This window comes from Pelodiscus sinensis, chromosome 1 (genome assembly GCF_049634645.1).
Source record: "Pelodiscus sinensis isolate JC-2024 chromosome 1, ASM4963464v1, whole genome shotgun sequence".
Taxonomy (NCBI): domain Eukaryota; kingdom Metazoa; phylum Chordata; order Testudines; family Trionychidae; genus Pelodiscus; species Pelodiscus sinensis.
Genome location: NC_134711.1, coordinates 110,860,781 through 110,883,006, shown reverse-complemented (window position 1 = coordinate 110,883,006; position 22,226 = coordinate 110,860,781). Strand labels below are relative to the sequence as shown.

At 43.3% G+C, this 22,226-nt stretch overlaps 1 protein-coding gene across 2 annotated transcripts; it reads right to left on the bottom strand.

Moving 5' to 3' along the window:
• Positions 1–16,290, bottom strand: LOC102446727 (aldo-keto reductase family 1 member B7-like). 2 transcript variants are annotated; one of them, XM_006135476.4, is made up of 10 exons: positions 16,139–16,290; positions 10,788–10,955; positions 10,154–10,270; positions 9,103–9,180; positions 7,447–7,569; positions 4,081–4,187; positions 2,735–2,816; positions 2,174–2,257; positions 1,761–1,843; positions 3–289 (listed from the first exon to the last, which is right to left on the bottom strand). In XM_006135476.4, the coding sequence occupies exons 1-10, from the start codon at positions 16,202–16,204 to the stop codon at positions 250–252; spliced, it is 948 nt and encodes a 315-aa protein (XP_006135538.1). In that variant the 5' UTR covers positions 16,205–16,290; the 3' UTR covers positions 3–249. The 2 variants fall into 2 exon arrangements, with proteins under 2 accessions (XP_075753351.1, XP_006135538.1); XM_075897236.1 differs by lacking the exon at positions 9,103–9,180 and having other exon boundaries at positions 1–289.
• Positions 16,291–22,226: the final 5,936 nt, after the last annotated feature.

Here is a 22,226-nt window from a genome sequence, read left to right as displayed (position 1 = left end):
TGTTTACCAGTCATTACCGACAGGGTGTGGAATACATTTTATTAAAGGTGAAAACATGCTTTTATATCATAAAAATAAAATATCAAACAGCTAAAGGGCTACAATAGTAGATGTAAGGGCATCAAACTGGACAGTCTTCAGGATGTGTTCTTTAAGCTTCCTGTAGAACTTCATGTGAACATGGTCTTCTAACTGAACTAAAGAATCAGTAGTATACAATCCTTCTAAGTCCTGGAAAAAAATCCAGGTTTAATCCTCTGTGAAAGGATAGTCCTTGTGATTTCTGCCTCTAGAGAGAGAAAGAAAGTGTTATTCTAAAGTTCTTAAAGTCAGCACTACAAGGATCATCCATGATGCAATCTCAAGATTAAAGAAAGGAGTCTGAATTGTTTATAACCTCTAGTTGTAGTGGACATTTAAAGTATATCCAGCCTTCCTCAGTGTCCTAATTGTTACAGGATAACTGTTACCCCTTCCCCCTGCCTTTTGTGATCAACAAAGGTTTAGGGTATTCTGCTATATAAATAGTCAGGATTTATTGTCTGTTCAAAATATAGTTTTCCCTGTAGATTAATTTCAGATTTTTACGTTCTCTTGATATCAGAAGGAACATATGTACTTGTCACTTAGGGCACGTCTAGACTACACGCTTCTTTTGAAAGAAGCTTTTTTGAAAGACTCTTTCAAAAAAGCTTCTTTCAAAAGGGATCGTCTAGACAGCCACAACTGTTTCAAAACAGCGATCCATTTTTTTGAAAGAGAGCACTTAATCTGGATGCTCTCTTTTGAAAAAGCCCTGTTTGTGGTCAAGAACGCCTTTTTCGAAAGAGCTCTTTCGAAAAAAGTCATTTTTCCTCGTAAAATGAGGTTTACTGCTGTTGAAAAAACTGCCGCATTCTTTTGATTTAATTTTGAAAGAACGCGGTGGCAGTCTAGACGCAGGTGAAGTTTTTTCAAAAAACTAACACTTTTTTCGAAAAAACCCTGTAGTCTAGACATAGCCTTATTTAGCACACCTCATCTGAGGCTACCAAATTTCTTTGCAATATTAAGCCACACATTTGTGAGATACAAGAAGGATGATGTAATCAATTTACAGATTGTTAACTTAGGAAAATAATAAATAGTAGAGCTGAGAATTCTCTTAAAATTTCAGGGTCCAACCATTCGACAATACAGACATTACTTCAGTAATTTCTGGATAGGTAATACATGGGCCTTGTAAGTTAGCAAGGACAGGCTAATTTAATAGAATTAATTTAGAATTAATTTCTAAATTGTAATTTTACACACACATGAGTAGCAAAAAATTGAGAAATCAGCTGCCTATCTATTTTGGAGCTCCCAAAGGGATAGCAGTAAGTTAGACTGTAACTTTAAAAACAAGTAGTCTCTAAGGTGCCACAGGACTAACAAAAATATGATTCTATATATTTGTTAGTCTCTAAGGTGCCATAGGACTACTCGTTATTTTGGAGCTGTACATATTTTAATTTGCTAACATGTTTAGCTCATCGTAGCTTGGAACTTACATATTAAAATCTATTTTAAGATGATGCACCCTAAAAAAATAATCACAATTCCACAAAAGAATGCAACCTGACTAGTTTTCTAGTGAATGCTAGCATGGAATTGCAGGGGCTCTGAATATGACATTTTATTAGGGGTCCATGGTTCAATTTTCCACTCACTATATATAAATGTTATACAAATAAATTCAGACTTGTCATTTATTCTGATAGATATAAGAAGACACTCACGTGGTTAGGGAACAGATTCTATATCTCTTCTTAAACCTGAGGATGGTTTCCATCTCCTCCTTAGTTAATTCAAAGTCAAACACCTTAAAAGTTGAGAGAGTAAGAGAGAGGCAAACACACAAAGATGCTTCAGTTAGCTATACAAGAGGTAAGTTTAAGTGGCTTTTGGTCAAGGACACTGCAGAGATGAGTTTGTTCCAATGATGTAAGCTCAGTGATCACCATTTCAACTCCCTCCCCCTCCCAAAAAAAACCCTTCAGCATTTACCATGAGTTATCATAAAGTCATACCTGAGAGAGCCCACTTATTTCCTGTTTTAAGGATAAGGGGAAATGATAATATTGGTAAGGTGTTTCAGGTTTCCCGTAGAAACATGCACCAGGATCAATTGGTATCTTATTTGCAACATTACCTTAAAATTTTCCTCAATACGATGTGGAGTGACAGACTTGGGAATTACACTCACATTTCTTTGGATGTGGAACCGGATCAGAACCTACAGCAATAAATCAGGAAAGTTTTTCAAATTTAGAAGAGAATGCCACACCTACCTTCACATTCCATAGTGACTAAATCCTCTAGATCAAAGAGTTACAACAAGAGGAAGCAATGTAGCAGAGACACCCTCATTTTAGAACATACTCATTTAATCACTAGTATTTATGAGACCAAGATTACAACTAGTGAATGCCACTGACTGAAAATGTGAGGTTAATTTATGGTTATGCATATGGAAGATGCAGTTCCCCGTTTTCAGCAAAGGCCCTAGGTTTCACACAGTTTAGCTTTCATTAATTGTTTCCTATCTCCTCTGCAATGCAATCAGATTGAAAACAATATATTAAAAGTATCATGCTTCAAAGGAAACATAACAGGGGACAGAACTGGGTGCAATTATTTTGTGAAAGATGTTAGTAAACATAAGAGGAGGACATTTTAGAAAGGAAACAAACATTGTATAATGACTCCGTACCTGAGCTGAGGTTTTACTATACTTGGCTGCAATCTCCTTAATTTTGGGGTCATCTAAGAGGAAAATAGCCTCAGACTTGGGCCTACAAGAATAAAAAGCAGACACTTGGATGGAAAAGATTATAATGTTTTTCTACCACTAAACATCCTACGGTTCATAAGAGAATTGGTAATTTAGGAACAAAAGCATGTATGGCATACTTTAATTCACTCCATCATGCTGCTCTTTACTCCTAAACACCATTCTTCACATTATTTTATCATGAATGGGCATTTGTGAACAGCTGAATTTTTCACTCTCAACAGTTTCAGCCTTCATGAGCACGGTTTCCCTCATAGGGAATGGGTAGAGAATGGTTGTCTCTGAGGTTGTCTTGTTCCAGACCAAACAGGGTTTTGAAGATTAAACCCAGAGACAATCCAGATCAAGCTCACAATGTTTGCCACATAGGTGCACAAAAGTCATGTTTTCATGACATTATGTTGGGTTTTATTATGGTTTTGTAATCTTTCATCAAGTTACTAAAGAATATTAAATAAATTGATCAAAATTCAACTAAGAATGCACAAATTGATTGCTCATTTTTCTATTAATATACATAAAGCCAGTAAGACTGATCTGTACACATTAATCTAATACAGCGGTTCTCAAACTTATTCCCTTTACATGCGTAAAAATATATGTGGAGCCCCAGCAGTCCACTGATTGTATGTGTTGTACTTATGCGGAGCCCCAGTGGTCCACAGATTGTATGTGTTGTACCCATCCATGTTTCCAGTTTGTCAACCTTGCGGAGCCCCTGGAGATGTTTCACGGAGCCCCAGGGTCTCCGTGGAGCACAGTTTGCGAAACACTGTATCTAATAAGTGATCAATGGTTTCTATGTATTTATGAAGATTTATAAGGAATTTTATGGTTTGTGATCTATAATAATTCTATTTCATCCATGTTCTGTCTTATATCAGTGTTTCTCAACCTTTTTTCATAAGTACCCTCTTTTAAAAAAAATTATAAGTACCCCCAGAACCTACAGTTTTCAAACACCCACAATTTTTTTCTACCATTGCAACACATTTGTTTAAACAACTTAATCATAGCTGGGCAGGTGATTACATTTTTGGGTGGAAAAAGTACAAAAATAATAAAGCGCTGTAAAACTTAAAACAAAAATTCCAATTTTCTCCAAATTTCAGTTTTGTTGATGTAACCCTCACCCCCCACCCCTGACTTCTCTTGCGTACTCTTAAGGGTACTTGTACCACTAGTTGAGAAACACTGTCTTATATGAATATTGATTTACGGAAATCACTCCTTAGAAAAAAACAAGATATAGAAAACATTCTTACTGAGGCCAGTTGGGTGCTCCAAGGGGACAGTAAGCAGTGACAGAGATCCCTTGGGACTGGCAATAGTTAACCAGCTCTTCCTGAGGAAGGTATGGGTGGCTCTCAATCTGCAAGCATAAATACTAAATGTACCCAGAGACAGACTGTTCTTCAGAGTACACATGCAGGCAGTCCCCGGGTTACGTACAAGATAGGGACTGTAGGTTTGTTCTTAAGTTGAATCTGTATGTAAGTCGGAACTGGCGTCCAGATTCAGACACTGCTGAAACTGACTGCCAGTTCTGACTTACATACAGAATCAACTTAAGAACCCCAGGCGTCCCCAAGTCAGCTGCTGCTGAAACTGATCAGCAGCTGATTCCAGGAAGCCCGGGGCAGAGCAACTCTGCCTGGGGCTTCCTGTAGTCAGCACTGGTCAGTTTCAGCAGAAGCTGACTTGGGGACGCCTGGGGCAGAGCAGCTGGGGTGCTACTGGACCAACCCAGCAGCACCCCATCTGCTCTGCCCCAGACGTCCTGATTCAGCCGCTGCTGAAACTGACCAGCAGCGGCTGAATCAGGACCTGGGGCAGAGCAGCTGGGGTGCTGCCCGGTTGGTCTAGTAGTGCCCACGGGCGCTGCAGGACCAATCGGCAGCGCCCCAGCTGCTCTGCCCCAGAGTCCAAAACAAAAGCCTGGTCTGCTGGGGGGGGAGCACACTAGCTGCGCCTCCCCCCCCCCCAGCAGACCAGGGACACGGGGAGCAGAGCTGCAGCGGCAGCGGGGTGCCGCGCCTCTGAGGCTTTGCTCTGGCAAAGCCTCAGAGGCGAGGGACCCCGCCACGGCTGTGGCTTCAGTCTGGGTGCCTGTGGTCTGCTGGGGACGGTCCCCAGCAGACCACAGGCACCCTGACTGAAGCCGCAGCCGCGGGGGGGTCCCGCGCCTCTGAGGCTTTGCTCTGGCAAAGCCTCAGAGGCGCGGGACCCCCCCGCGGCTGCGGCTTCAGTCAGGGTGCCTGTGGTCTGCTGGGGACCGTCCCCAGCAGACCACAGGCACCGGGTCTCAAGGGGCAGCAGCAGCGGTTCCCGCGCTTCTGAGGCTTTGCTCTGGCAAAGCCTCAGAAGCGCGGGAACCCGCCCGGTGCCCCTGGTCTGCTGGAGACGGTCTCCAGCAGACCAGGGGCACCGGAGCAGCTTACGAACGGGGCTTTCTCGCCCCGACTTCCGGGGCGAGAAAGCTCCGTTCGTAAGTCGGATCCGCGTAAGTCGGGGACTGCCTGTACTGTGGTGACTTATTGAAAGATCTATGGCAGTGCAAACTTCTCTATATGCTGTATCCCACTAGACTCCAGAAGACTGCTTCTTTTTTGGCTAGTTAACGTACTTAAGATTATCAAGGCACTCCTGCAAGGAGTCGTTAGAAAACTGACTTGAAAGAACTGAACTGATTTTGTACTTTTAGTTTCCTGTGAGCTAAAATGCTTCATTGTACATAACTGCCATCTCATTTTTTATTTCACCACAACCTCGTGTTAAATTGGGATGTGAACAGTTAACCTTAACAGGTGATACTTACCAGTTATGGTTAACCGGCAGAAGCTGAAACAGCCCACAACTGCAGAGGGCAGCTGGAACAGCCCCTGCTCACAGGCGGAAGGCCACTCCAATCCATCCCCCCATTTAATTGGTTAATTGGTTAAATTTAATGTTTTCATTGTAAAATTTTGTTTAATTAACATCTTTAGTGCTAAGAATACTAATTGAACCATAGCAGTGCTTAAATTGGCTGTAGAGGGCATGCACAACTCTCACAGTCAGTGCTGTGTGCAATTAGCAGGCACCTCATTTCATGTGTCCTTACTGTATGTGTATGTTACTTTATTAATACAGTAAAACTCCCAAGGTCCGGCACTCCTGATGGTCTGGCACCATCAGGATCCCGGAAATGCTCTGGGTAGCCGGACCATTGGAGCTCCTCTGCCCCCAGCTTCCCCGATTCAGCTGCTGCTGAAACTGACCAGCGGCTGACTCCAGGAAGCCCAGGGCAGAGCAGCTCTGCCTCGGGTTTCCTGGAGTCAGCCGCTGATCAGTATCAGCAGCGGCTGACTTGGGGACACCTGGGGCAGAGCAGCTGGGGCACTGCCGGGATGGTCCAGTAGCGCCGAGGAGTGGCGCTGCGAGACCAACCCAGCAGCACCCCAGCTGCTCTGCCCCAGGCATCCCCAAGAGCAGCTGGGGTGCTGCCCGGTTGGTCTCACCACGCCACGGGTCAGCGCTACTGGACCAACCCAGCAGCACTCCAGCTGCTCTGCCCCAGGTGTCCCTGATTCAGCCGCTGCTGAAACTGACCAGCAGCAGCTGAATCAGGGATGCCTGGGGCAGAGCCGGACTATCGGAAGGGGGGGCTATGAGGGGTCTGGAGTGGCATCCTCCCCACCCCACCCCAGACCCCTCATAGCCCCCCCTTCCGATAGTCCGACATATCTGATAATTCGGCACCCCCTGGGTCCTAAAGGTGCCGGATTATCGGAAGTTTACTGTACCAATAGGAAAAAAACTACACAGATGGAAACCAGCGGAATGTGGCAACCCTGTGCATGCTCAACAGTAAGTAAAATGTTTTGTGGACCACACATAGAACTCTGGGGCCACAGATTGCCCACCAATCTGTTAGTTGAATAACAAAATGACAGCAAATAGAGAACCAGTTATAAAATCAATTATCAAGTGAATTACCAATTAGAATGCTACTTAGCAATTAGAATATCAATTTTTTTAAAAGTACCAATATATAGCATAAAATAAAAGCAAAGTTAAAATAATTTAATATAAAAATAGAAACAATATCTCAAGTCACCTGAAACTTTATTTTCAGAAATGTCATTATGTGAGCAATTTTGAAATTTCAGCTTAGAACAAAAATAAATGTTAAATGTCTGAATTTCCTATTGGATAGAAATTTCAAGTTTTGACCTACACTAGTTATGTGCAATATAGAAAAATTCATTAAATGGTCCATTTTGTCTATTAACGGAATATACCCTTTCCAAATATACATACAGGGTGTCTCCTCTATACATTGCCCTGTTATATGTCGATTCCACACTAACATCGTTGACACTTGTAGGAAGTATTGAGTTATAATAAACCTCCCATTCCCTGCTCTTACATTGTGCAAACAAAACAAACAAACAAACAAACAAAAAAGACCAATTCACACAAATGAAAGTCAGCCATGGGAAAAAAATTCTCCACTTTACGTCGTTTTGCTATACGTCCATGTTTTTTGGAATGTACCTTGGACATATAGCAGGGATGTCCTGTATATATCACATCTTCTAGTTGCAGCATCCATCAAACAGGGATTCTGTCAACACTATTGAGTTTACCTGGTTATTCACTGGCTTGTATTTTAAATCAGGTTTGTTCAAGAGCCTCTCTATCTGTTCACGGTTAAAGTTAGAGATTCCAATGGATTTTGCCAGTCCTGCATCCACCAGTTCTTCCAGAGCCTAAGGATACAAGAGAATTAGACGTTCTATATAACTAATGCGTATCTACACAGAGACATTGACTGGCATAACTATTGTGGAATAACTCCCCGTGTGGACACACTATTCCAAAATAAAAATAATTCTATTACAGAACAATTAGTCAACTCACAAAGCAGAGTAATAATTCTGAAATAATGTTATTTTTCTTTCAGAGTTATTCCAAAAAAGTTATGCAAGTCAGTTTTGACATGTGGACATACATGATAAGAAGTATTTAATTGATGTTAATTTGCCCATTTTCTTTCACAAAACCACATGATAAATGTCACGGTAGGGTTGCCAGGTGTCCGGTATTCTACCGGACAGTCCGATTTTGGGGCCCTCTGTCCGGTAAAAACATTTAGAAAATGCCCCCCCCCCCATCTCTGCTTTCCATCCCCCTCCTTCCTCCCAGCTCCCCCCCTTCCTCCTGGCCAGCCCCGATCCCCTCCTGGCCAATCCCTCCTCCTCCCCACCCCCAATCAAGTGTGTCCAGTATTTTTTTTGAGACTACCTGGTAACCCTAAAAATGAGGAATTGAACCTGCCAAATGTGTTTTGCAGGTCCCAGAGTCTAGCTGAGAAAGGGGATGCACAAAATATAGCCCACTAAATCCTTCTCTTAGGAGAGAGATATATTTGATTCTTTTTTAAGAACAGCTTTCATTATGTGTTCGTTATCATTAGTATAAGCCTGCAGTTTTCATTTATTCCTATAAGTCAGCAATAAGGCTTGACTCATTCCATATGTGACATAATGGAGAAGAGGACTAGATTCTTAAATGTTCCTTGTAAATCTGGTGTCTGCAACATCATTTTCCCCTCTCTTGGGCTACGTCTAGACTGGCATGATTTTCCTCAAATGCTTTTAATGGAAAAGTTTTCCGTTAAAAGCATTTGCGGAAAAGAGCGTCTAGATTTGACATGGATGCTTTTCCGCAAAAGCACTTTTTGCGGTAAAGCGTCCATGCCAATCTAGACGTGCTTTTCCGCAAAAAAGCCCCGATTGCCATTTTCGCGATCGGGGCTTTTTTGCGGAAAACAAATCTGAGCTGTCTACACTGGCCCTTTTGCGCAAAAGTTTTGCGCAAAAGGACTTTTGCCCGAACAGGAGCAGCATAGTATTTCCGCAAGAACACTGACAATCTTACATGAGATCGTCAGTGCTTTTGCGGAAATTCAAGCGGCCAGTGTAGACAGCTGGCAAGTTTTTCCTGAAAAATGTCTGATTTTCCAGAAAAACTGGCCAGTCTAGACACAGCCTTGGAGTCTTGGTCTAGCAATGTCAAGCACACATGGTACCTGTTGCTACTCTCGTTCAATAGCATTTTTGTCTGCAGCAGCCATGAACACATTTCAACTCAACAAAACAGTAGAGCAAGGGTTCGAGTACTGATTTGGTGATTTTAGAGAGCCACTGAGAGCAGTTGCCACCATTAAATGCATACAGTTACCTACTTATAATCTCAAACTGGTGAACAAAAGGAATCTCAATTTATCAATCTGAACCCACCTCCCATGTGTCCAGAAAATCTGTGTCACTAGGAATGATCATGCCATTCTCATCTGTCGGAAACAGGTCTTCTCCGGCCTGTCATTGTAAAACAAATAGCTTAAAGATATCCGCCAAGCTGAATTATCTATTAAAAACAAAAGTCTACAAGCGAGTGAGGGTGAATTTAAACAGGGTATCCTATCAAAGTAATTAGTTCACGAGGGGACTGATACCATGTTAATTAGTACAACTTGTTACGCCACGCCGAAATAAGACAGACGTTTGTCAAAGCCCTATGGAGACTCACAGACCAATCCTTCAGTAGGGAGCTTCCAGTAAAGATAGAAATAGATAAGAATTCAGTACACAGACATCATCAGGAGTATTGTAGAATATTGCAGATGGCCAAATACCTAAATATCGTGAGCCGAGATTTGGATCAATTTACTGTCTAATCAAGAAGGGTTGGAAATGTTTGAGAAGCAAAAAAGAAAATAAGGGGGACAAAAAAAACTACATTGTACAGGCAGTCCCCGGGTTACGTACAAGATAGGGACTATAGGTTTGTTCTTAAGTTGAATTTGTATGTAAGTCAGAACTGGTACATATTGTAGGGGAAACTCTAGCCAAACATTTCTCCAGAGCTCAGTTTTATTCTCCCACACCTCACTTCCCTCAGTCCTTTATTCTCAAGCTGAGGTGTCTGCTGAGAAAAGCCGCTCCGCATCTCCCTGGTCTGCTGTGGGGGGGCGCTAGCTTCGCGTCTCCCTGGTCTGCTGAGGGGAAGAAGCTAGTGCGGGGTTGCCTCACCCCGTTTGTAAGTAGGGATCCGATGTAAGTCGGATCCATGTAACCCGGGGACTGCCTGTAGTGCTACAGCAGCATTGATGTACCTTAAGAATGACCTTGCAAGATAGCTACTTCCTTAGCACTACTTCCAGAGGATACTGGGAGTGGCATCGATATGTCCTGAAGGAAGTGTAGTCTTCCTTGCCCAGTAGGAAGATAACTATGGCATGACTGCCAAGAACTCAAATAGAAAGGTTTAGAGGAGTTAAAGTCACAATACCTTGAATCCCATGGGCCAGTGCATCAGGTAGAGATCCAAATAATCCAGTTTCAGTGCAGCAAGGGTATTCTGGCATGCTCCCTTCACCAGAGATTTCTCATGACGTGTGCACCACAGCTGTAGAGAAAAAATAAAGCATGACAGTTAACCGCAGAAGCAAATGACAGCATGAAATATCACAGAAGGACAGAGGCACCTAGTGGGGTGGGTCTGGGAATATTATGCCATTCATGTACTTGGGGAATGAAGTTGATATGGGTATTTTCTTGCAGCTAATTTTTGTTAGTGGTGGTACATTTAACTACAGTATTGTAGCCAATGCTGTTTTCTTCCTCAGGGTCACTGAAAGCAGAAGCTGAGTTTCTGCACCATTGCTGGCAAAAGAGGAGTACACAGAAAAGTGCATTCTAAGCAATCATGAATTTTTAAAGCTCCTTTTTCCTTCCCTCCACCCACTTTACTGGACTACTGGGATAAAGAAGACAAAATTCATACTGGTTACAGTATTAAGGGGTTAATTTCCTGACTAGATTTATTCCTTGGAGCCTGCCTTTTGCATTATGTGATCTTTATTTCTCCTCCTGCCAGCCATCAATCTGACCTTGTACTTAGACTCAGGTAGCCAAGGCTGTACCTTACTGACAACAAAGAGGTCCTCCCGTGTCACAGCTCCCTCCTCAATTTTCTCTTGGATGGCATCCCCTATTTCATTTTCATTTTGGTAAACATAGGCACAGTCAAAATGGCGGTATCCAACATCAATGGCAAACTTCACCGCATCTCTCACTTTCCCAATGGAGGACTGAAATGAAAATAAAAAGGCAGAAATTTAAATAGCTGAAAAATATTTCCAGTTTTCCAGGGTGATAATGGTTCCTCTCTTCCCCCCCCCCCCCCCCCCCCCCATAATTGGGAAGTATTATTCCAGTAACATTTGAGTGACCCTGGTTTGGTACCTATTTTCACTATGGTTTATAGAATAAGACAACCAATGACACCCTTGCGTCTTAAGACACTATGCTTGGCACTCACAGACTATCATAACAGGCATCCAAGAAATTCCATAGACAATAAGGCAAGATAGATACCAGACTACACACCTATTTAGGATGAAATCTAACCAGATGGCCAATCGGGTAAATCAAAAGGATGGGCAACTAAGGGGCAAATCTCAAGGAATGGGAGTCAAAATAAGATATGTAGATCATATTGCTCAACATTTGCTTTGAGAACACAATAACAGATTCCAAGATCTATAAATGAATTCTTCTGCCCATTGTCCACAAGTACATGCTCATGCATGGAGACATCAGATAGAGAGCATGGTGGGAGGAAAACATGATACACAAGTTTTCCAGTGTTTCCTGGCTGAAAGTTACTGGCCATGACACTGTCTCTTTAAACTAGTTCTCCACATCCCTGGTGGAAACTTTCATTCACCTACTTAACGTTTTCTTTGCCACCACAGTCCTTCCAAGAGTGGGAAATCAACAGGATAACCTTTGAAGAGCTCTGCTAAACTGACCATAAATACCAATGTTGAGTTACTTGGAATCAATACCTGGAATCGCTTTAAGTTATTATTTGCAAAGTGAGAAAAAGAGATGAAAACTTAAAAAATAACAAACAGTCCTGCAGCATCATAGGGTATGTCTACACTACCCCGCTAGTTCGAACTAGCGGGGTAATGTAGGCATACCGCAATTGCAAATGAAGCCCGGGATTTGAATTTCCCGGGCTTCATTTGCATAACCCGGGCGCCGCCATTTTTAAATCCCCGCTCGTTCGAACCCCGTGCAGAGTGGCTACACGGGGCACGAACTAGGTAGTTCGAACTAGGCTTCCTAGTTCGAACTACCGTTACTCCTCGTGGAATGAGGAGTAACGGTAGTTCGATCTAGGAAGCCTAGTTCGAACTACCTAGTTCATGCCCCGTGTAGCCGCGCTGCACGGGGTTCGAACGAGCGGGGATTTAAAAATGGCGGCGCCCCGCTTATGCAAATGAAGCCCGGGAAATTCAAATCCCGGGCTTAATTTGCAATTGCGGTATGCCTACATTACCCTCCTAATTCGAATTAAGAGGGTAGTGTAGACATACCCATAGAGACTAACAAAACATGTAGGTGGTATCAAAGCTTTCTTGGGCACAGCCCACTTCTTCAGATGAATGGCGTTTAAGGGGTCTAGATTATAAATAAATAGCAGAGAAAGAAAGGGGATAAGGAGGGAAAGGAAAGGAGAAAAAATGGAAAAAGAATAGTTAATTAAGAGTTTACATGGCTATTGGAAAACACGAGGAAAGGCATAATCACTAGAAACCCTTTTGACTCCTTTACGTAAACAGACCTGCTATTGAGGAGGTGGGACAGGAGGCATATGTAGACACAATGCAAAATATTATAGAAAGTGCCCCCATTTCTGGATAAGGCATAATAATTTAGGTTTCAATATCACTATTAAACCACTTAACATTCCTAGTTGGAAAAGGACACTGAAAACTTGATAATTTGCACCAAGTCATGTGGAAAGAGGAAAGGCATTTCAAGTAAGAACTTGCAACAAAAGTAGAACTATGCATAATAGACTTAACAATATCATCACGCATCACTTTTTTTAAGCATGTAGTTTTGAGTCCTGTTGATCAAAGGCTGCTTGGTTGGGGTGCTGGTAGTTGGTGGCCTGTGACATACAAAAGGCCTTCTAGCCTTAAATTATTTTGCTCTAAAACAAAATACAATCAACCTAACTAGTGTGTGGTAAAAAAATAAACAGGGACTTGTTATTTCAGACTCAGTCTCGTTTCTTACACAAGATTCAATAACTGTGGTTCTTTCAGCACCCTGGGAAAGCACAGGGGCTGTGTCTACACTGGCATGAATTTCCGGAAATGCTTAAAATGGAATACTATTCCGTTTTCAGTTTTTCCGGAAAAGGAGCGTCTACATTGGCAGGCTGCTTTTCCGGAAAAGCCCTTTTTCCGGAAAAGCGTCTGTGGCCAATGTAGACGCACTTTTCCGGAAAAGACTACTGGGCTGTCTACACTGGCCCTTTTCCGGAACAGTGTTCCAGAATAAGGACTTATGCCCGAGCGGGAGCAGAATAGTTTTTCCAGAATAGCGGCTGATTTTGTACAGTAGAGCATCGTTGCTTTTCCAGAAATTCAAGGGCCAGTGTAGACAGCTCGCAGCTTATTCCGGAAAAGCGGCTGATTTTCCGGAATAAGTGGCCCAGTGTAGACACAGCCAGGATGTACTAGCTTCTTCATGGTACCCTACTAGAGGCCTTGCAGGTCTTATCACACCCTGCCCAAGGAAGCAGCAGCAAAAATGAATCCTCCAGGGCAGCCTAGAAAGGCTATCTAGAAGTAGCCAGAAAACCCAATAGCCTTAGATAAAAGGATCCTAAGGGGCTGAGCAGGGCTGAGGAGATCAGTTCATGGATGGGGCTCGAGGGAGCACTAGGCCAAAGGAGCTTAATGGCCTCTATTTGCTAACCTGGAGATGAGAAAACCTGTGTGTTCTAGCCCTCAGGAAATGAATAGACCAGGTGGGAAGAGGCCCAGGGAATAGAGCAGCAACTAACTGAATGAATTAAAGAAAGCAGAGTATGTGGCTGCTGTTTATAGAGTCCTTAGGTTGGGACCAGGTCCTGCCACTGGCAAAGTGGCCCAAGTAAAGGACTGGATGTAAAAGGGCTGAAGACTGAGGGCTGACCATGTTGAACTCTTTGCTATTCTGGAGGGGGCTCATTCATTTGGCTGAGTGGCTCTGCCAGAGAGCTGAGTCACTGGTGGCCTTGCCTAGCAAGGTCAGCAATTTACAGAGGACACCAGGAGTAGCGGGGGAAAGAGACTCAAGTGCCAGACCCAGCTCACGGGCAGCAGCCAGGAGGTGAGTGCCCCTGTCCCAGTGAGTCACTATACAATATACTGTACAGTATCTAGGTCAGAGCTGCTGCACCAAAATGTAGCGTGAGAGCTCAGTGTGAAAGACAGTTTTGTTGATTCATTTGTTTTGGTTTTTGTGAAGAAAAACAAACGTGATAGAGCCAATTGTGTTGCTTGGCAGAGAGACCGGATTGGCAATTTGTGTTGCATGGTAACACAGCTGAAGAAATGGGTTGTACCCACAAAAGCTCATGATACCATCTACTTGTTTTGTTAGTCTTTAGGCTGCTGCTAGACAATTTGTTGTTTTTCAAGTTTTTCTGCAATATGAGACACTCAGAATAATCTCTTGTGTTATCTTACGTTGTATTCGCTGAACGGCAGTTCAGTTTGAGTACAGTGTGACTGTGAAAGAAAGATCCTATTTTAACACAGATGCAAAAAGAGACACAATTAAGGTTAGTATAGGAACACTAATGCTGAATAATGTTGACAAAATAACCCTACTGATTTTTTGTGGAAATAAACATTGACTTTTTCAATGCCTTTACAGAGGTTTTTTTGAAGGTGCCAAGGAGTTCTTAAATACTAAGCCAAAAATCTTTTTCTAGTCATCCTGACTCACCTACCAGGTGCATTAAAAGTTTTCACAATTCATTACTGACAACTCAGTGCATGCATGGGATTGTAACATACTTAAGAAGCCTCATTCTGAAAGGTACATGGGCATTCACAATTAACATTGAAGTCAATGGGAGCTGCAAGCACTTAGTGCCTTTCATGGTTAGACCCATATAGAGAAGGAGAACTGAAAATTGTACGTACAACCCTATTGACACATAAATCCCTTCTCCCTAATCCCAGATCAGCAGTGTGAGACCCTCAGGCCAGGAACTTGAAGTATCTATTTGTCTGAAAAGTACCAACATAACTATATATCAGAAGAGTATCCGTGTTAGTTTGTATCCACAAAACCAAGAAGAGGTCTTGAGGCACCTTAAAGATTAGCGTTTACTTGGGCAAAAGCTTTCATTGTCTTTCATGATGCATTCGACAAAGTGGGTTTTTCCATATATGCTTATGCCCAAATAATCAGTTAGTCTTTAAGCATAACTACAGTGATTTATAAATAAAGCAATATCCAAGTAGTTAGTACAAATTTCCATTTGTAAATCCACTTTCTATTAATGACAATGGATCAGGGGTTTCAAACTCATGACCCACAGGCTATGCCTGGCCAGAGCAGTTGGGCAATCCAACCTAGGAATACTAGGGGAGAGAGTCCTGTCTGTTCCTACTCCCCAAGCCCCGCCTCCCTCCCCCCAGTATTCCATCCTCTGAGGAACGCAGTCTCAGAGATTACTGGGGAGGCCTAGTGCAGGGGCGGCAGCTGTGTGTGTGGAAGTGTCCTCCAGCACTCCTCGTGCTGGCAGGAGCCATGAGGAAGTGAAGTGTACTCACTCCATTTCGCTCTGCTTCCCTCTGGCTCCTGGCACCATAGGGACCGTGGGAGGGGCCAACTGCTGCTGCCACCCTGCACAAGGCCCCTCTGGTAATTCCTGAGGCCCTATTCCTTGGGGTGCCTTGGGGGGAGATGTCGGGGCAGTGATGGGAAGGAAAGGGGTAGGGCTTTGGGATAGGAATAGTCTCCTCCCTCCCCTCCCACCCCCCGGCCTGTTGATACTCCCAGGCTGGATTGCACAGCTATTCTGGTGGGATGGCAAGGGCTATAAATTTGAGATCCCTGCAGTAAATGATCCTCAAATTCATTCAAACAGATGAGCATTGAGTATAAGAAAATATCATATTAGGCAGTTGTCAGGGGTATCCGCTTTTACATCAAAGGGCAAATCTCCACAAACACCATACATTCAACACTCAAAAGATTTGACAAGTGCCTTAAAGGAAGCTGGAAATGAACAGTCATGTCTGCAAAATTTCAAGAGACAGTAGACTCTACGTAGGATTTGCATTGTCTTGGCGATACAGCCACAATAGGCTTGATGAACGCGAGCAGTTTCAGAGCGGCAAACAGGTTACAAACTCGTTTTGCTATAAGCACATATATAATGCCATAAGAGTTGGGTCTCAATAATTACCTGCCAGGTTCCTAGGCCCAGGATGGGCATCTTTGCTTTTGTGCTTAGTTCCACGTAGCTGGTCATGGCTTGTCTGCTCCAATTCTCTTTGGAATCCAACAAGGTAAAAGAACGAGCAATCTCCTGGCAAAAGCCTTAGTTAAGTTCCTGCTCCCACGCACTTTCTGGTGATTGGCTGCAGATGGGCGTGGGAAGGAATAGTGAAGGGGAGAAACCTCAGAAAGTGGAGGTTTCACTTAGTCCCTCTTCCTTTCAACTCCAACCCAGGTTTTCCTCTTTGGAGAAGTACAAAGTCCTATAGAATTCTATTCTGCAAGTGTGCAATAGGCTTTGTATTTGTGCTTTTGTAGTATTTGAATTCTTTGAGCGTGTCAATAAGGAAGTGGGCAAATGTGAGAGTGAACAATAACAGTCCTGCTGCTTGGTTGCCTCTCTTGGCTTACTCTTCTCCCCTCACCAGCCAACCAAAAGCTACCTATACTGCTCTTCCTCTCTCCCAACCCTCAGGCTACATCTATGCTGGGAAGCTTTGGCAACAAAAGTGCTATCGACATGCAAAAGTTGCCAAAAGTAAAAACCAGTGAAACCATTTTTTCTGCCTCCCATTGTTGAGATTTCATGGCCACATTGCTAGCACCCTGATGACAATAAGAGAACGCAATGTGGGTAAGCATCCTACAGTGCAGTGTTGTGAAAAGGCAGAGCTGATGTGAGCTCTCCGTGCTGAGGAATGTCAAAGCAGCATAGCAGTCTCTCCAGCCCTCCCTCTGCAGCAGCAGTCTGCCTGGTGCTGTGTTCCTAGTGCAGGGCAGAACAGGAGCATTCAATGATTTCTTCTTTGTTTGTTCCCCAAATAGAGCAGCTCACTCAGCTGTCAGATATTTCCTGGAGCTTTGAAATGTGAGGGGCACATGGCTGCAGGGCAGCAAAGATCACAAAACACTGAGCACAGCCATGAGGGCAGGCATTGTGGGATACTGGCGGATACTGGCACTCAACAACACAAACAGCAGAGTCCACATTGGCTCTTTGTTGACAATAAAGGGAGTGGAAAAGATAAAAGTCTATCATAGGGCTGGAAGTTTTTTCTCACCAAAACTGGATGTTTTTCCCAACAAAAGTCACATTACAGTGTAAACGCTTTTACTGTTTTGTCACCAAAAGGCAGTTTTTGCTGACAGAACATTCCAGTATGGACAAGGCCTTAGCCACACAGTTTGACAGTTCACTCTTCTCTCCCCTTCCTCCATGGGCTAGCTATTCTTTGCTCTACCAATAGGAATGCAGAGATGTATTGAGCAGATCTGATAGCAGATCACTTTTTTCAAATTCATTGAAATGAGCAGTCTTGAGACAATACAATTGCTACAGATTTCATCATGATCTACCCTCATCTTCACATGTTGATAACAAATGCAGGGAGGAGCAAGCCTCTTGTGACAAAAGTGGAACAGTATTCCCTCAAAGGCTATGTCTAGACTGCAAGCCTCTTTCGAAAGAGAGCGTCTAGACTGCACGCGGAATTTCGAAAAAGCGGCTTGCTTTTTCGAAAGAAAGCACCCAGTGAGTCTGGATGCTCTCTTTCTAAAAAGCCTGTTTGCTTTCAAGAACGCCTTCTTTCGAAAGAGCACTTTCGAAAGAAGGCGTTCTTCCTCGTGGAATTAGGTTTACCACCGTCGAAAGAAAAGCCGCATTCTTTCGATTTAATTTCGAAAGAACGCAGCTGCAGTCTAGACGCAGGTGAAGTTTTTTCGAAAAAACCCCTGAGTCTGGACACAGCCTAAGATTCTCCATATATATACATATATATATTATGTTATGGAAGAAAGAATACTAAAACAGCCCTTTCCCAGTCACAAAGAATAAAAAGAGCTATTAAATCAGCACTTTCACCCATGCATCTTTATTATTATGATTGACCCTAAGTGCTAATGTACTGTATTTGTCCTGCAATGTGCTTATTCTCTGACCTTGAAAGGACAGAAGGACGATCTGAAATTCAGCCTGGGGAAGGAATGGGTTGGCTTAGGAATCCTCTTGGAGAATGGAGGTCAGTAAGCAGCACCTATGAAGTGCAGCCCAAAAAGGGAGCACTACCAATTGGTAAGGGCCTGAGAGGGAGACTTCAAGCCAGTGGAAAAGAATAGGGAAGCCAAGGAATGAAATGTCATCTGAGGAACTGTAGCAGGCACCAGTTTCAATTCCAGCACGGTGGGGAACAGCTGAATGATTGTGATTCCCACCTCACAGGATGAGAAGGGCCGTAGCTATCGTCGAGAGCCACCAGCCCAACACATATCAGCCTTAAAGACTTTAGAATACCTGTTTAATTAGGATAGTATGCTTGACAGATGTAGCTCTTCTATAGGAATATTTGGTGTGGGGGGGAGCACAGGCCATCCAGACCAAAAGAGTTATTGGGATCAGTAGCTGTTGTTCCAACTGTTAACCGTGTTATGTCTAATGTTATTTACCTAGCTCAGGGTATGTCTAGACCACACCTCTCTGTTGACAGAGAGATGTAGATTAGGCACGTCAAAATTGCTAATGAAGCAGGGATTGAAATATCCCGTGCTTCATTAGCATAAACATAGCTGCCGCTTTTTTTCGAAACAGGTTTTTTGAAAAAAAACAGCCGTCTAGACACGGATCTGTCGAAAATAACCCCTTTTTTCGACAGGTCCTGTATACCTCATTTTTTGAGGAATATGGGATCTGTCAAAAAAGGGTTTATTTTTGACAGAGCTGCATATAGACTGCCTTTTTTTAAAAAAAATTTTTGGAAAAAACTCAGTTTAGAAAAAAAACGGTGGCCGTGTTTATGTTAACGAAGCACGGGATATTTAAATCCCTGCTTCATTAGCAATTTCGATGTGCTTGATTTCCATCCTTCTGTCCACAGAAGGATGCAGTCTAGATGTAGTCTCAATGATCAAGTAACTCCTTTAAATGAAAGATTTACCAGTTTCATTAACCTATGTCTTTTAAATGAGCATAAAGGTCCTATTTAGTGTCTCCCTTCTAGGCACCGTCCTTGGGTGCATGTCCACAAAGCAAATCACTTGACAAATTTGACTCTCATAAATTACACTACTTTTGATACTCTACTATCATAAAAAGAGAAGAGCGTCTACAAAATTGTGTTTTTTCTCATGCATAAATTATAGTTGATAGATTTATTTTTTAAAAATCCCCCAAAATCACAGGGTTCACACTGCGCAAGTTAAACTTCAGCCTGAAATAAACAATTATGTCCAAGTTATAGCAGCTTAATTTTACAGCTGATATTATATGTCATGAGTTACCCAATACTGATCCTTCCCCCTTCCACAGACACATGCTAATGCCAAAATAACTGTTTTTTGTTTTGTTTACTGTTTCTTGTAATTGAATATCTGGAACCCGTGGGTGAGTCAGCCAGAAATTAAGCAATGGAATTAGCATGGTTTGGTACTTCTGTATCGGAGAGTATGTCTACACTACCCTCCTAGTTCGAACTAGGAGGGTAATGTAGGCATACCGCACTTGCAAATGAAGCCCGGGATTTGAATTTCATTTGCATAAGCGGGGCTCCACCATTTTTAAATCCCCGCTCGTTCGAACCCTGTGCTGCGCGGCTACACGCGGCACGAACTAGGTAGTTCGAACTAGGCTTCCTAGTTCGAACTACCGTTACTCCTCATTCCACGAGTAACCATTACTCCACGAGGAGTAACGGTAGTTGGAACTAGGAAGCCTAGTTCGAACTACCTAGTTCGTGCCGCGTGTAGCCGCGCGGCACGGTGTTCGAACGAGCGGGGATTTAAAAATGGCGGAGCCCCGCTTATGCAAATGAAGCCCGGGAAATTCAAATCCCAGGCTTCATTTGCAAGTGCGGTATGCCTACATTACCCCGCTAGTTCGAACTAGCGGGGTAGTGTAGACATACCCAGAGGCAGTAACAGGGGGTGACAGGCAGCTCCCTTGGAGCTGGTGCGTGCCTGAAGCCAGTTTTTGAACTGGCTCCCCACACGTACCAGAAGCCCGTGTACTTTTCACCACCCCAGCTAGTCTTGCAATTATTGCAAGAAACTTAAGTTTGTCTATATCACTCTCTTCATTGTCCACACTCTCTGTTCTCTAGAAGTGAAGTCTTTATATCCTAAAACATAAAGTCCTTCTTGAAAAAATAGCTTATGATGATGGTTTCAGGGAAGACAAAAAATAACATGTTTATAGTACAATATTTTGAGAAGAAATTCGTCCTGTTCCCATCTGGTAATCTGTTTATATTCTGATTCATCTGGATTGATAGCCTTGTAGATTTAATCATTGCTGATAAAAGAATAGATCCTCTTTACACTACTTTAAGCTATCCACTAAGAGCCTGATCCAAAGCCCATTGGAATCAATGGAATTATTTTCATTGACTTCTATAGGCTTTAATTCAGACTCTAAATTTCCAAATATTTTAGACTGTCTCACATAAAAAAGCATAATGAATTCTGTAAAAAAGAACCAGAAATTATTGTCACTGATGTTTTTATTCCTACATTAAAAGGTGATAGAGGAAAAAACCTAATGGTCATTGTTTTATGGTTTGCATTTTACATTGCCTCTCCACATAATGTCTTATCTAAGACTTTTTTTTTGCGCATGTACACAAACATTATATATTAAGCCCAAGTGTACAATTAATGATTCAAAGCTAACTCAAGTACATCAGGCAATTCAACAGTAGTTATGACAAGTTAATCTATAAACAATCTTGATTTACTATATTGAAACCGGGGTAGGCTTTTTAAACTCAAATATATAGTTTCTGAAAAGTATTTAACTTAGATTAGCCACACCTTCACTTGAGTGGAAGGATATACATGTATACAATTCCTTGTACAAATAAATTATCTGATACAGTTTGAAAATTTGCAATAACTAGAATCTGGAGAACCAGAAACTTCAGTTCAAGTTCAAGGTATTTTTAATTCAGTTGAGCTGTCCTGCTACAGCTGAGAAGAAAGTTAATGAATTATTTATATTAAATAACTCTTAGGTGTTATGTGTAGGGAGGACTCATAGTGAATGCCCTAGTGCAAACACATGTACCTAGGCGTGTAACAATTAGGGGTGGAATTGGGCCTTACATGTCATCTATTCAGCTGCCACTGTGTGGCAGGATTGATTTAAATAAATCAAATTCCGCTCTATGTTCAAGTAGCACAAATCCACAATAAATGGCTGCGACTGAGTTACTCTGGATTTAAAGACATATAACTCTTGTGTAGCACATGTAACCCATTTCTCTCTATATATAAAACAACTTTTCCTGCGGGACGACAAAGGGACGTACGTCATCATGTCACTCTGCGTCCCACCTGCCTCAGCTCTCCCTCCCTCCCCTTTCCCCAGTTCTCAGGAGCTGGGCTGCTGTGCTCTAGCCTCCCTCCTCCCAGTACTGGGGGGGGGGGGGGCGGGGTTCAGCCCCAGCCTCCTCTGGCGCTGGAGGGAGAGAGCCAGGGCTGGTGAAGCCTCAGCCCAGTCCCTCTCTTCTCTAGCTGTCGGGGCAAGAGAGTCAGCACTGGTGCGGCCTTGGCCCTCCTCTGGGTCCAGGGAGATGGTGGGGGAGAACGAAGGCAGGTGCAGCCTCAGCCCTGCCCCACTGCCAGGGGGAGAGAGATGGGGCTGGTGCAGCCTCAGCCCTCCCCAGCATCCTGGGTGCAGGGGAAAGCCAGGGCTGGCACGGCCAGGAGGGAGGAGGGCAGAGCTGGGCCTGGTGAGTTGGGCTGGCCAGGGGTTGAGGAGAGCTAGGTAGCTGGGGGGAGAGGGAGCAGTCCAGAGCTACCATGCCTTGGCCTGGCCCTCCCCGGCAGTCAGGAGGTGAGCTGGGGCTGCCTACCCCCCGAGTAAGGGGGGTTGGTGAGCACAGTGAGCAGGAGGCACAGCCCCCAGTAAACTTCTATATAATTCCTTCCCTTGGCACCATTCAGCAGCTACTGGGCACAATAAAAGAGTCAGTCTTCTGCATCCTAAGATTCTTGCGAAGAAGTCTGAATCTGAATTCAAAATTGTTAGCCTACCTTTTTGTCTATACATGGTGGAAACAAATTAC